The sequence below is a fragment of the Lepus europaeus genome, chromosome 7, assembly GCF_033115175.1.
Source record: "Lepus europaeus isolate LE1 chromosome 7, mLepTim1.pri, whole genome shotgun sequence".
Classification (NCBI taxonomy): Eukaryota; Metazoa; Chordata; class Mammalia; order Lagomorpha; family Leporidae; genus Lepus; species Lepus europaeus.
In genome coordinates this window covers 90582723-90596447 of record NC_084833.1, presented here as the reverse complement: position 1 = coordinate 90596447, position 13725 = coordinate 90582723, and the positions used below count along the sequence as shown (strand labels likewise).

General features: G+C 42.5%; 1 protein-coding gene across 2 annotated transcripts in view; it reads right to left on the bottom strand.

Moving 5' to 3' along the window:
- The window catches only part of CFAP300 (cilia and flagella associated protein 300), a 29284-nt gene extending 18062 nt beyond the window's left edge, over nt 1–11222 (bottom strand). The window contains exons 1-2 of one of the 2 annotated variants that reach the window (XM_062198322.1): nt 11172–11222; nt 10799–10880 (exon numbers count right to left, since the gene is read on the bottom strand). In XM_062198322.1, the coding sequence (XP_062054306.1) occupies nt 10799–10880; nt 11172–11215 (126 nt within the window). In that variant the 5' untranslated portion in view covers nt 11216–11222. Of the gene's footprint in view, nt 1–10798; nt 10881–11105 lie in introns of both variants that reach the window. The other variant, XM_062198321.1, reaches the window with a different exon arrangement.
- Between the last annotated feature and the right edge of the window lie 2503 nt (nt 11223–13725).

The window sequence follows — 13725 nt, the reverse complement described above, 5'->3', positions numbered from 1 at the left end:
TTTTAGAGGAGAGGGAATTCCACAGTCATCCACTGGCTTACTCAGCTTGGAGGGCTCACTGGGGCCTGAGCAACCGCTGGGATTAGGGCAGAGGAGCTGCATTGCTTTCCTCAAATAAATAAAATTAGAGATGAAAAAGGAGACATTACAACCAACACCACTGAAATACAAAGTATCATAAGAAACTACTAGGAAGAACCATATGCTAATAAACTAGAAAATTTCAAAGAAATGGATAAATTCCCAAATCCATATAACCCACCAAGATAAACTAAAGATGATATAGACAACCTGAGAAGAACCATAATAAGCAATGAGACTGAAGCAGTAATCAAAAGTCTTCCATTAAGGAAAAGTCCTGGACCTGATGGCTTTACCACTGAATTCTACAAAATATTCAAAGGGGAAATAACTACAATACTCTTCAAATTATTCCAAAATATTGAATTGGATGTACTCTGCCAAATTCTTTTTTATGAGGTCAGCATTACTTTGATACCAAACTAAACAAAGACATGACATGAAAGCAAACTACAGAATGTAGATGATGCAAAGATTCTAAACAAGATATTAGCAAATAGAATTCAAAACCACAAGAAAAAGATCATACATCTTGGTGAAATGGGACTTATCCCAGAAACCCAAGGGCAATTCAATATTCACAAATCAATAAACATCATAAATCACACCAATAGAATGAAGAACAAAAACCATATGTTCATCTCAATAAATGCAGAGAAAGCATTTGACAAGCTTCAACACCCCTTCATGATTAAAAACCTTAGGTACAGAAAAACATTCCTCAAAATGATAAAGGCTTCATAAGGAATGGGGGAAATCTGAAAGAATTTCCCCTCAGATCTGGACAAGACAAGGATGGCCACTTTCACCTCTCATTCAATATAGCACTAGAAGTTTTAGCAAGAGCAATTAGGGAGGAGAAAGAACAAAAGGGCATAAAAATTGGAAATGAGGAAGTCAAATTATTCATGTTTGCAGATGACATGATGTTGTACGTGGAAAAACCTAAACATTCCATCAAAAAGCTGTTTGAGTTGACTAACCAATTCAGTAAAGTTGCAGGTTACAAAATAAACTCACACACACAAAAAGTAGCTTTTTTGTAACCTTAGGATGAACTCACAGAAAGAAAAATCAAGAAATAAATCCCATTCATAATAGCCACAGAAAAAAATTATTTAGGAATAAATGTAACCAAAGAAGTAAAAGATTTCTACAATGAAAATTAACAAACACTGATGAAAGAAATCATCAAGGACACACAAAAAATGGAAAGATAGTCCTTGCTCATGAATCAGAAGAATCAGTATCATTAAAATGTCTATATTATCTAAAGCAACCTACAGATTCAATGCAATCTGTATCAAAATACCAATGACATTCTTTACAGAAGTAGAAAAAGGAACCCTAAAATTTATATGGAATCACAAAAGACTCTGAATAGCCAAAGCAATCCTGAACAAGAAAAATCAAGTTGGCGGCATCACAATACCTGACTTCAAAGCATACTACAAAGCTACAGTTTTTAGAACAGCATGGTACTGGCATAAAATTTATGTGTGTAATAACTATTCTCTCTCTCTCTCTCTCTCTATATATATATATATATATACACACACACATACACACACATATATACATGCATGTGTGTGTATATATATATATATATTATATATATATAATAGAGAGTCCAGAAATTAATTCGTATACATACAGTCAATTGATTTTTGAGAAAAGTGCTTAGACTATACAGTGGAGTAAGGGTAATCTCTTCAACAACTGGTGCTGGCAAAACTGGATGCATGTATGCAGAACAAAATTAGATCCATACTTCTTATCATATACAAAAACCAAATCAAGATGGATCAAAGTCCTAAATTTAAGTCCTGAGACTAAGAAGCTGCTGGAAGAAAACACAGGGAAACACTCCAAGTCATTGGTGTAGGGGATGACTTCTTGGATAAAACCGCCAAAGCATAGGCAACAAAAGCAAAACTAAACAAATGGTACTATATCAAACTCAGAAGATTTTGCACAGCAAAAGAAAATATGCACCCTCACAAGCTACTGGTAGAAGTGTGAATCTTTATAACCTTTTGGAAAAGTAATGTTATTACCTAGAATAATTTGAAAAATGTGTATCTTACAACCAACAAACTCTACTTTTGGGTTCTGAAACCACCAGTAGATAAGATTTACAGTGCCCAGTGAGTGTTGTGGCACAACTGCTTGGGTCATAGCCTACAATGCAGGCATTCTATTTTGGAGTGCTGGTTTGACTCCCGCTGCTGCCCCCCCCCCCCTTTTCTTTTGGCCAGGCCGAGTTAGACAGTGAGAGAGAGAGACAGAGAGAAAGGTCTTCCTTCCATTGGTTCACTCTCCTAATGGCCATTACGGCCGGCGCTGTGCTGATCCGAAGCCAGAAGCTTCCTCTCGGTCTCCCATGTGGGTACAGGGACCCAAGCACTTGGGCCATCCTCTGCTGCCCTCCCAGGCCACAGCAGAGAGCTGGACTGGAAGAGGAGCAACCGGGACTAGTACCTGGCACCCCAACCGAAACAAGAACCCGGGATGCCGGTGCTGCAGGCGGAGGATTAGCCAAGTGAGCCACGACGCCAGCCTTGCTGCTGCTCTTCTGATCCAGCTTTTTGCCATTGTGCCTGGAAAGCAGCAGAGGATGGCCCAAGTACATGGGTTCTTGCCATCCATGTGGGAAAAACAGTTGGGAGTTTTGAACTCCTGGCCAAGGAAGACCTTTCTGTCTCTCACTGTCTATAACTCTGTCAAAAAAAAAAAAAATTGAATTAAAAATAAATAAATAAATAGAGTATCCAGGACTCAAATCAGAACTCCAATATGGAGGGACACAAGTGGCAGCTTAATCTGCTGTGCCATAACAGCTACCATGCCAGTAGTTTTAAGAATAAACAAAAATTTCTTAGAGTTTGGCAATCATGCTCTTTGGAGTGGGTTCCAGTGTACCCTTGGAAAGTCCACTTTCTAAGATGGAGAAAAATCCAAGTTTGAAGGCTCCAAGGTGTGAAAGAATGGGGCGTTCCATTCAAGGAAAGTCAAAGGGTTTCAGTGTGACTATGAAGGTACAGTGGTCAGATGAGTGTAGGGAGTTTCACTTGACCCTGTAATCAAGTAAAGAATTTTACTCTGGGGCCGGCGCCGTGGCTCACTTGGTTAATGCCCCGCCTGCAGCGCTGGCATCCCATGTGGGCACCGGGTTCTAGTCCTGGTTGCTCCTCTTCCAGTCCAGCTTTCTGCTGTGGCCAGGGAGTGCAGTGGAGGATGGCCCAAGTGCTTGGGCCCTGCACCCACGTGGGAGACCAGGAGGAAGCACCTAGCTCCTGGCTTCAGATCGGCGCAACACTGGCCATAGCAGCCATTTGGGGGGTGAACCAATGGAAGGAAGACCTTTCTGTGTCTCTATCTATATCTTGACCTGTCAAATTAAAAAAAAAAATTTTTTTTTTACTCTTGCTCTAAAATTGAGAAGATCTCAATCAGTAGTTTCATCTGATGACAGTGGGAAGACTGATCGATTTTGAAGCAAAGGAAATAATGATTAGATTCATATTTTTAAAGTTCATTCTGGCTGTCAATATGGAGAATGCATTGAAGAAGTGGTAACAGACTTGTTAGGAAGGAGGTTCATGGCAGCAGAAGTGTGAATCCAGGAAGAGCTGGAAGGTGGCAGGAAGTGGGGAAATGTGGAAATAAATTAGGAGGAAGAAATAAGGGGAGAAGGAGCAATCAATGATGACTCTTGGGAATAAGTACGACTTTATGAGAAAGGGAAGAGCGAAGAGGATCAGTGTGTAAGGTAAAGGCAATTTATTAATGTCTACATTATGACAAACAAGACAAAGTCTGTGTTCTTACAGGGTTTCCAGCCTAGTGGTGGGAAATAAGTGAAAGCCTTTTTTTTTTTTTAAGAGGTACCATGTGGTGGGTATTTGACATAGCAGTTGATAAGTCACTTGAGATGCCTGCATCCTATATTAGAGTACTTGGGTTTCAGTCTCAGCTCCATTTCTAGTCCCAGCTTCCTGCTAATATACACCTTGGCTTGTAGTGGTAATGGCTCAAGTACTTGGGTCCCTACCACCCAGGAGGGAGACCCAGTTTAAGTTTTGGACTCTTGGCTTTCGCCTTGCCAAGTCTTGGATGTGAGCATTTGGGAAGTGAATCAGTGGGTGGAGGACCTCTTTGAGTCTGCTTCTATTTTTCTCTCTGCCTTTCAAATAAGCAGAAATAATTGTTTTTTTAAAAAGTGGCCATATACTCCTGTGACCAATTATAAAAAAAATACATTTTCCCCAAATAATTCCTCATGAAAAAAAAAGTTGCCTTAAAGCTCTTCAAAGGAAGGAATATTCACTCTACTATTTTAATTTTACCAAGTGCCTACAACCAGCAGGGTTGGGTCAGATGAAAGCCAGGAGTCCAGAAGGCAATGCAGGTTTCCCAAGCTGCCTCCCAGAGTGTGCATCAGTAAAGCTGCAGTGAGGGCAGAGTTAGGACTTAGACGCAAGTACTGTGAATGAGGGCATCTGCAAATGGGTAGGAGTAGCAAAGAGCCATACTGGTTAACAACTCATCCCCAACTTTACCCTGAAAGCCTTGATTTGTAGCATTTGCCAATTTCCAGGCAGATTTCGAGTTGTAAAATCAAGTTATATTATGCTGTGCCAAAATCTGCCCCCAAAGGAATCATTTTAAAAGAGGGAAATTTAATAAATTTAGTAATTATCCCTGAGGATTATCAACTTATATGTTGTAGATGTCATTATAAATGGAAATAGACCAATCAGCATGCAGTGAATTAATCCAGAGCCAATGGAAATGTCTTAAAATTCCCTTAAATACAGCATTCATATTATCAAGAGTACAATGATATGCCTAAAGAATGAATAAAAAATATTCTAACACATGCAAAGGGTATTTTTGGTATGTTATACAATTTCTAGTGAGACATTAGAAGCAATTCTGTAACTCAACTTTAAGAAAGCTAATGTGCTTTGGAAAAATATTAGATACTTATAAATGGATTACATTAATAACAATGATACTGATATAAAAAATGCATGTAAAATATTTACATAAACTTGTTTCATAATGTAGAGTGAGAAAAATAATTCTAAATAAGTTGATGCTGAGGGTGGGCTTTGTGGCACAGGGGGTTAAATCTCTGCCATCCCATACTAGAGCGCCAGATTCAATGCTAGCTGTCCTGCTTCTGCTCCAGATCCCTGCTAATGCACCCTGGAAGCAGGGAATGATGGCCCAAGTGCTTGGGCCCCTCTCATCTTTGTGGGAGACTCAGATCAAGCTCCTTGCTCCTGGCTTTTGGCTGGCCCAGCCTCGGCCATTGTGGCCATTTGGGTAGTGAACCAACAGATAGAAGAGCTCTTTCTCTTTCCATCTCTCCCTGTCAATCTGCCTTTCAAGTAAATAAAATAAATCTTTTAAAAAAATAAAAATGAATTTATATTTGACTATATCATTTACTTGGCAGACTGCTGGTTTCTGGCCCAGTATTAGTTCTCTCTTAAGAAATCCTGGTTTTATTTGGGACAGTAATGTGCTAAGTCTATATTTCTTAGCTTCCTTGGGATATGGCCATATACCTGAGTTCTGGTCATGAGATTCAAATGTTAAGTGTTGTTCAGGTCTTTGGGAAAGCTTGTAAATTAAAAAGGTTTCTTTGTAGTTGCTTATGTGGAAAAACCTTCTTATCATTTCTAATTTTATGGTAAGAATACCAACAGTATATATTGATCCCAAAGCTCTCTTGAGACCCAAAACTGGATGTTACATTCAACTATCTAGAATATTGCCATTTGAATATACTTCAAATTCAGCATGCCTAAAACTACTCATTTTCCTCATTTACTTTTTTTTTTTTTTTTTTGACAGGCAGAGTGGACAGTGAGAGACAGAGACAGAGAGAAAGGTCTTCCTTTTGCCGTTGGTTCACCCTCCAATGGCCGCCGCGGTTGGCGCGCTGCGGCCAGCGCACCGCGCTGATCCAAAGGCAGGAGCCAGGTGTTTATCCTGGTCTCCCATGGGGTGCAGGGCCCAAGGGCTTGGGCCATCCTCCACTGCACTCCCTGGCCACAGCAGAGAGCTGGCCTGGAAGAGGGGCAACCGGGACAGGATCGGTGCCCCGACCGGGACTAGAACCTGGTGTGCCGGCGCCGCTAGGCGGAGGATTAGCCTATTGAGCCGCGGCGCCGGCCCTCATTTACTTTTAAGGACATCTATTTGAAAGGAAACATTATAGAGAGAGGACGAGACTGAGATCTTTTATGTGCTGGTTCACTCTCCAAATGTCCACAATGGCCAGGACTGGGTCAGGCCAAAGTTAGAAGCCAGGAACTCCATCTGGGTCTCCCATGTGGGTGGCAAGAACTCAGATAGTTGGGGTCACCATCTATCTCCCGGACACATTAGCAGAAAGTTGGATCAGAAGTGCAGATTAGCTGGGACATGAACATCTCAGGCAGGGGTGAATCTACTGCATACAACACTCACCCCTTTCTGTATTCTTTATTCAATTTTATGGCATTACCTACTACTCTATCCAAAAGAAGCCTGAGTCATCCTACATGTCTCCCTCTCCCTTCATCTCCAAATTTTATCAGTCCTGAAGGCTTTCTCCTAAACACCTCTCTGGGTCATTCCAGTACTACTATCTTAAGGGAGGACATCACTATATACTATATGGATTATAGTAATTTCCAATTTGTGTCCAGACCCAGTTCTAATACTCCACTTTCCAGACTCCAGACAAGGTGATTCCAGTATTTTGAAGTTTTCCTTAAAACATTTCAATGACTCCTCTCTAGTTAGGTTTTCTATCGTCTCTATAGTATCATTCCCTAACTTTGCCCACCTGACAAACTCCTGCTCATCTTTGATGGCCTAACTTAAGTCTTTCATTGTAAACTCTCTTCTGTCCAATTCAGTCATTTTCTCACTTCTGTCTCTAAAGTATCTCATGTCTTAGGTAAGTATTAGATCACTTCTCACTCTGCTATGCAATTTTTGGTCTGCTTCCCTCTCTTTAATTGCATCTATTCATCTGTGTAGATCCAGGAACTAAAAAGTGTTTCCCAGATATTTCCTTCCTTCCTTTTATTTTCTACCTCACAAATAAGTTTTTCCAAAAGCTTTTTTAAACTGGAAGGGAAAATTAAAAACCTAGAATTCTAGTTTAAGCACTGTCCTTTATTTAGTTATCAGTCTATACAGTAGAAACATCTTGGAATTTAGAGTCAAAATGTCTGGGTTTTGCTCTTTGCTGTGTAAGCTTACATAAATTATTTGATCTGAGTTTTAGTTTCCTCAGCTAAAAAACAGGGGTCAAACACCAAATTTACCAATTACAAATAGTAAGTGATTAATGTAAGAAAAGTATTGAAAGGTAAATTAGACATACAGGAGTCACTACTGTGACAGCAAAATACTTGAAAAGTATTTTCAAAGTTACTTTGTAACATACTTAGTAATAATATAGCACCTGTGAGTTAACATTTTGATAAATATTTTATATATTTCACTTAACGTTCATAACAATTTCATCACATACCCTGTATTATTTTCATATTCAAAAATTCACACTAAATATTTACTATGTGCCAAGCACTATGACCATTTGGTAGAAATGTAAATGGAGGCCGTGGTGGTTAAATAACTTGTCCAATGTCACACAGCTTTTAAGTGGCCAAGATGGAATCAGAACTCAGCCAGCTAGCTACCATTTTAAGGGTTCTAAAAATACAAACCCATTTTATTTTGGAAAAATTTAAAAAACATATGGCCATGTAAACATGAGGGTACTTTAAAACATTCATGGAAAACAGAACAAAAAACGTTTATTTTGGTGTGCTTTCTCATAATGTACATGTTCCATGAACTTTTTGAAGACCCTTCATATACATGGTTTTCAAATTTTTTTGCACCAAAGTAAACAGTTTTAAAATCCATTTTCCATGAACTTTATGAAGTAGCCTCTCAGCTACAATGCTGATTTTGCTGGTGCTGTGGTGTAGGTTAAGCCTCTGCCTGCAGTGCCAGCATGCTACATAGGTGCTGGTTCAAGTCCCAGCTGTTCCACTTCTGAGCCAGCTCCCCGGAAATGTGCCTGGGAAAGCAGGGGAAGATGGCTCAGGATCTTGAGCCCCTGCACCGATATGGAAGACATGGAGGAAGTTTCAGGTTCTTGGCTTCCATTTGAGGAGTGATCCAGAGGATAGATCTCTCCTTTCTTTCTTTCTCTATTTCTGCCTTTCAAATAAATAATCTTTATTTTTAAAAAATCCCATTTTTAAAAAAAAACTGAGAGGCAGTACTGATATAAATGAAAACTATATATTTAAGAGATTAGGCCTGCACCACGGCTCAATAGGCTAATCCTCTGCCTTGTGGCGCCGGCACACCGGGTTCTAGTCCCAGTTGGGGCACCGGATTCTGTCCCGGTTGCTCCTCTTCCAGGCCAGCTCTCTGCCTAGGCCTGGGAGTGCAGTGGAGGATGGCCCAAGTCCTTGGGCCCTACACCCCATAGGAGACCAGGATAAGCACTTGGCTCCTGGCTTCGGATCAGCGAGATGCGCCGGCCGCAGCGGCCATTGGAGGGTGAACCAAGGGCAAAAGGAAGACCTTTCTCTCTGTCTCTCTCACTGTCCACTCTGCCTGTCAAAAAAAAAAAAAAAAAAGTATAAAAATGTAACCAGGCATATCTAAGAAATGCCATTATCAGTAATAGTATAATTATAACAAAGAATGGGAAACATTTAACCAATTTACTCTGTTATGGGTTGAATTTTCTCCACCCAAAATTCATGTGCTTCCTGAAACCCCTCAAAAGGGATCTTGGTTGGATCCAGGGTCCCTGTAGCTGTAATGACTTATTATTAAGTTATAGTGAAGTACGGTCAGCTCTTAATTCACTATGACAGGTGTCCTCAAGGGAAGAAGAAACACCTGAGGGGAGGCCAGCTGCTTCTGACAAAGGCAGAGACTGACGCTGCAGCTGCAAGCCGAAGACTACCAAGGGCTGCTGGCAACCACGAGAAGCTAGGAAAGAGGAAGGAAGGATTGTCCCCTGTTTCAGAGGGATCGCGGCCTTATTAAACCCTTGATTTTGTCCACCCAGCCACGAATACCTCAAGGCAATACTAATCAATGTCTCATTTTCTCCATTTCCTTATTTTCTTCACTGTACTTGTCATTCTACAAAATGCGGGTTTTTCTTTTTTGACTTATTGGTAATCTTGCCAAGGGCCTGCTAAATCTTTGCAAGATGAGCTCTTATCTTGTTCATCTTTGGCCATCACTTGGAGGAACTCCTAGCAGATGACAGGCCCTCAGGAAGTGTTTGTGAAAGGGCGAACAAACTACGCCAACTACAAACCAGTCACTGTATGAAGGACATGTGTGACAAGGAAGGAAGAGAATTTTATAAAGCATAATAATATTTCCGTTTGATTTAGCTTCAAGGTAAATCCCCTTCTGGGGCATTCTCAGCTACCATGCTTTATTTCCTTCCTTATTTTTCCATGAGTACATTTCTTTGAATTGAAATGTGGGAGTAACACCGGTTACTTCATAGGAAAATATAAAGAAACACGATTAACTTGAAAATTAGAAAAAAATTACCTGGCATTATGGAAATTTGATGAGTCAAGATTTTCAAGATTGAAAATCACAGGAATGAATTAGGACAAACACACCAGAAGCTATCCCTTTCACAACAAATTTATAGTAATGAGAGGTGAAAAGTTCCTTTAGAAATATACTATTTGCAACTCTCATTATTCCCAAACTCCAAGGGAACTTCGCTAAGGAATGGCGTGTTCACACAAATTCTCACCGACAGGGAGTTAAAAATCAGTAGTCCCGGAACCACACTGTGGCATAGAGCATGGCTACCAGTTCGAGTCCCAGCTGCTCCACTACCGATCCAGCTCTCTGCTGTGGCCCCCGTGGGAGACCCAGAAATATTCCTGGCTTCAGCTTGGCACAGCTCCGCTGTTGCGTCCAACTGGGGAGTGAACCAGCGGATGGAAGACCTCTCTGTCTCTGCCTGTGCTTCTCTGTAACTCTGCCTCCCTCATGGGAGACCCGGAAGAAGCACCTGGCTCCTGGCTTCGGATCAGCGCAGCACCAGCTGTGGCGGCCATTTTGGGAGTGAACCAACGGAAGGAAGACCTTTCTCTCTCCCTCGGTCTATAACGCTACCTGTCAAAAAAAAAAAATTTAGTTTCATTGTTTTAAAGATTTATTTATTTTATTTGTAAAAGCTACAAAGAGGCAGAGGGGGAGGAAGGAGAAGGGAGGAGGGAGGGGAAGGAAGGAGGAAGGAGGAGGGAGAGGGAGGGAGGAGGAGGGAGAGGGAGGGAGGAGGAGGGAGAGGGAGGGAGGAGGAGGGAGAGGTCTTCCATCTTTTAGTTTACTCCCCAATTGGCCGCAATGGCAGGAACTACGCCAATACGAAGCCCGGAGCCAGAAGCCTCTTCCAGGTCCCCCACGCGTGGGATGCAGGGACCTGAGGACTTGGGCCATCTTCTATTGCTTTCCCAGGCCATAGCAGAGAGCTGGATTGGAAGTGGAGCAGCTGGGACTCCAACCGACGCCCATTTGGGATACACTCTGCAGGCGGCGGCTTTACCTGCTACGCCACAGCGCCGGCCCCAATAAATAAAAAAAAAAAAAAAAAAAAAATCAGCAGTCCCCACAAAGACACCCACCCCTCAATACCAACCATAAAGAAATCATCCTTCCGATAGGCCAGAAAAGTCTGGTCAAACCCGAACGCCTGCGCCTCCATTCTGCCCAGCATCGACCTGGGACCGACAAGGAATAAAAGTCATCTTAGGGCGAACACCCACCCAGGACGCACAATCTGCGAGTTCCACCCACGCGACCCGCCTGCCCGCCCGTGACAGCAGCTTCGCGGTTTCACTCAGGATGGCGCCACCGCATCCTCTCACACGGCCTGCGCCGGGCTCAACGCCTCCACGGCCGCGGAAGCCAGGGGGCTCGTCTCTCCCTACTGCGTCGCGCCTCACCACTGCCGAAGCCGGCTGGTGATCTCCCGGGCGCTCAGGAACTGGAAGGTTCTCTGAGGCAGGAACCTGAAATAGTAGCCACCCGAGGTCCTCGGCTCTCCGGACGCCATGGTGCACTCCGCCCCGCCGGCGTTGATTCGGTTTCCATAGAGACGCCGCGGCCGTCGGGTCCGCGCGGCGCTTCGGGGGGCGGGGCGACGCGTTGTGGGCGGGGCGAAGGGTGCGCGCCTGGAAGCGGCGCTGGTGGTGGCTGAGCCGGAGAGAACGCCTTGGCTTTTGCAGGTGCTGGGCAAAGGCCGCACACGTCCCCCTTGCCCAGCGGGGAAACGGGTGTTTAGGGATGGGGAAAAACTGCCACTGTTTATAAATGACCCAGCGAGGGTTAGTGTTCAAGATGACTCAAACGTTTCTGAGGAAAAGGATTAATTTGAGTTAATCAGGTTTATCTGTTTTGGTAAGACAGATGTCTGTGTAACTACTTGGGAAACTTCACTTTCACCATCTGGTTCATTTTTACTTTGAAGGCTTACACATGTTTTCATACACTGCATTTCAACCTGTTTAATTAGAAACATTTTTTATCGGAAATTGCCTTTTGTATCTATAGTTTTGGTTGTTGATTTTTGTCTATTCACAGTGCATCTGGGATTAGAATGTGAGATAGTTCTTTTCCTCCTCTTTCGTAACTTCCTTTCAGTTTCCCTTGGTCATTCAGAACTGCTTTTTTTTTTTTTTTAATATTTTAAAACATTTAAAAAGATTTTATTTATTTGAAAGGCAAAGTGACACAGAGGGAGATATCTTCCATCTGCCATCTCACTCCCCAAATGGACACAACAGTTGAGACTGGGCTAGGCAGGGGCCGGGAACCAGGAACTCCATTTGGGTGTGGGGGTCAGGGGTCCAAGCACTTGGGCCATTCTCCGCTGCCTTCCCAGGCACATTAGTAGGGAGCTACATTGGAAGTGGAGCAGGTAGAACTTGAGCTGGAGCTCTGATATGCAATGCCAGCATATCAAGACAGTGTAAACCCCTGCACCACAACCCTATTTATTTACTGTTCATTTATTTGAAAGGCAGAGAGTGAGTGTACCTATCTGCTAGTTTACTTCCCAAATGCCTGCATTAGCCAGGGTTGGACAAAGCCAAAGCCAAGAGTCCAGAAGTTCATCTGGGTCTCCCATGAGGGTGGCAGGGACCCACGTGCTGAAGCTGTCACCGGCTTCCTCCCAGGGTATGCAGAAGGAAGCTGGAATTGGGAGGGGATCTGGCACTGGAGCCCAGGCAGTCAGATGATATAAGCATCCCAAGTAGTGTTTTAACTGCTGTGCCAAATACTGTACCCCCCATCTTGGTTATTCCTTTTCTTTTTTAAAGCTTTATTTCTTTTTTAAGATTTATTTATTTGAAAGTCAGAGTTACACAGAGAGAGGAGAGGCAGAGAGAGAGAGGTCCTCCATGTGATGGTTCACTCCCCAGATGACTTATCCGAAGCCAGGAGCCAGGAGCCTCTTCTGGGTCTCCCACATGGTGCAGGGGCCCAAGGGCTTGAGCCATCTTCTACTGCTTTCTCAGGCCATAGCAGAGACGGGGATTGGAAGTGGATCAACCGGGTCTCAAACCGGCACCCATGGAATGGTGGTGCTTCAGGCCAGGGCGTTAACTCGCTAAGCCACAGCACCGGCCCGATTTGTTTATTTATTTGAAAGGTAGAATACAGAGAGGAAGGGAGGAAGAGAGAGAAGATATCTTCCATACACTGGTTCACTCCCCAGAAGGCTGAAACCCGGGAACCAGGATCTTTATCCAGGTCTCCCACTTGAGTGGCAAGAGCCCAAATACTTGGGTCATCTGCTTTCCCAGGCGCATTAGCAACAGCCTTAACAGCAACAGGAGAGAGGGAGAGCGAAAGAAACGCACACACGCAGCTCTTGTGGGCTAGCATGCGCACACACAAACACAGAAAGAGAAAGCGATATTCTTTTTCATGGTTTAGTATTCCTTTGCCTTACCATACCACAATTTATCCTTTGGGGTTCCACCTTGAGATAAAAAAAGCATTCATCTTATTACTTCTAGTTCAATTCCACTGTGATCAGCAAATATACTGATTATGATTTCAACTCTTTGACAGTTCCTTTACGGCTTGTACTTGATTTTGATGAACAGCCTATGTATACTTGAAAAGAATATGCATTTTGTAGTTGTATGTTATCTGGTATATGTGAGTTAAGATAGTTATTTTCTGTGAATCTTTCACATCTTTGTAGATATTGAAATATCATAGATATCTAATAGTTACTGAGAGAGGAAGATTAACATCTGTAGGAATGCTTGTAGATTTGTCCATTTCAACATTTTATTGACACAAATATTTGTCATTTCTTACTGTTGTAAATGACTTTTGATCAATATGAAGTATCCATTTTTTGTCTGTTGTGTAATATTTGTGCCTGAAAGTCTACTTTACCTGTTGTTAATATAGCTACCCCAAACTATACCCTGTATAGGCTGAATTGCATGATTTGTTTTTCCATTCTTTAATTTATATTCTTCCTGTATCCTTATGGTTAAAGAGTATTACTCCTAAAGAATACATTTTTAAACATCAAACCTTGGT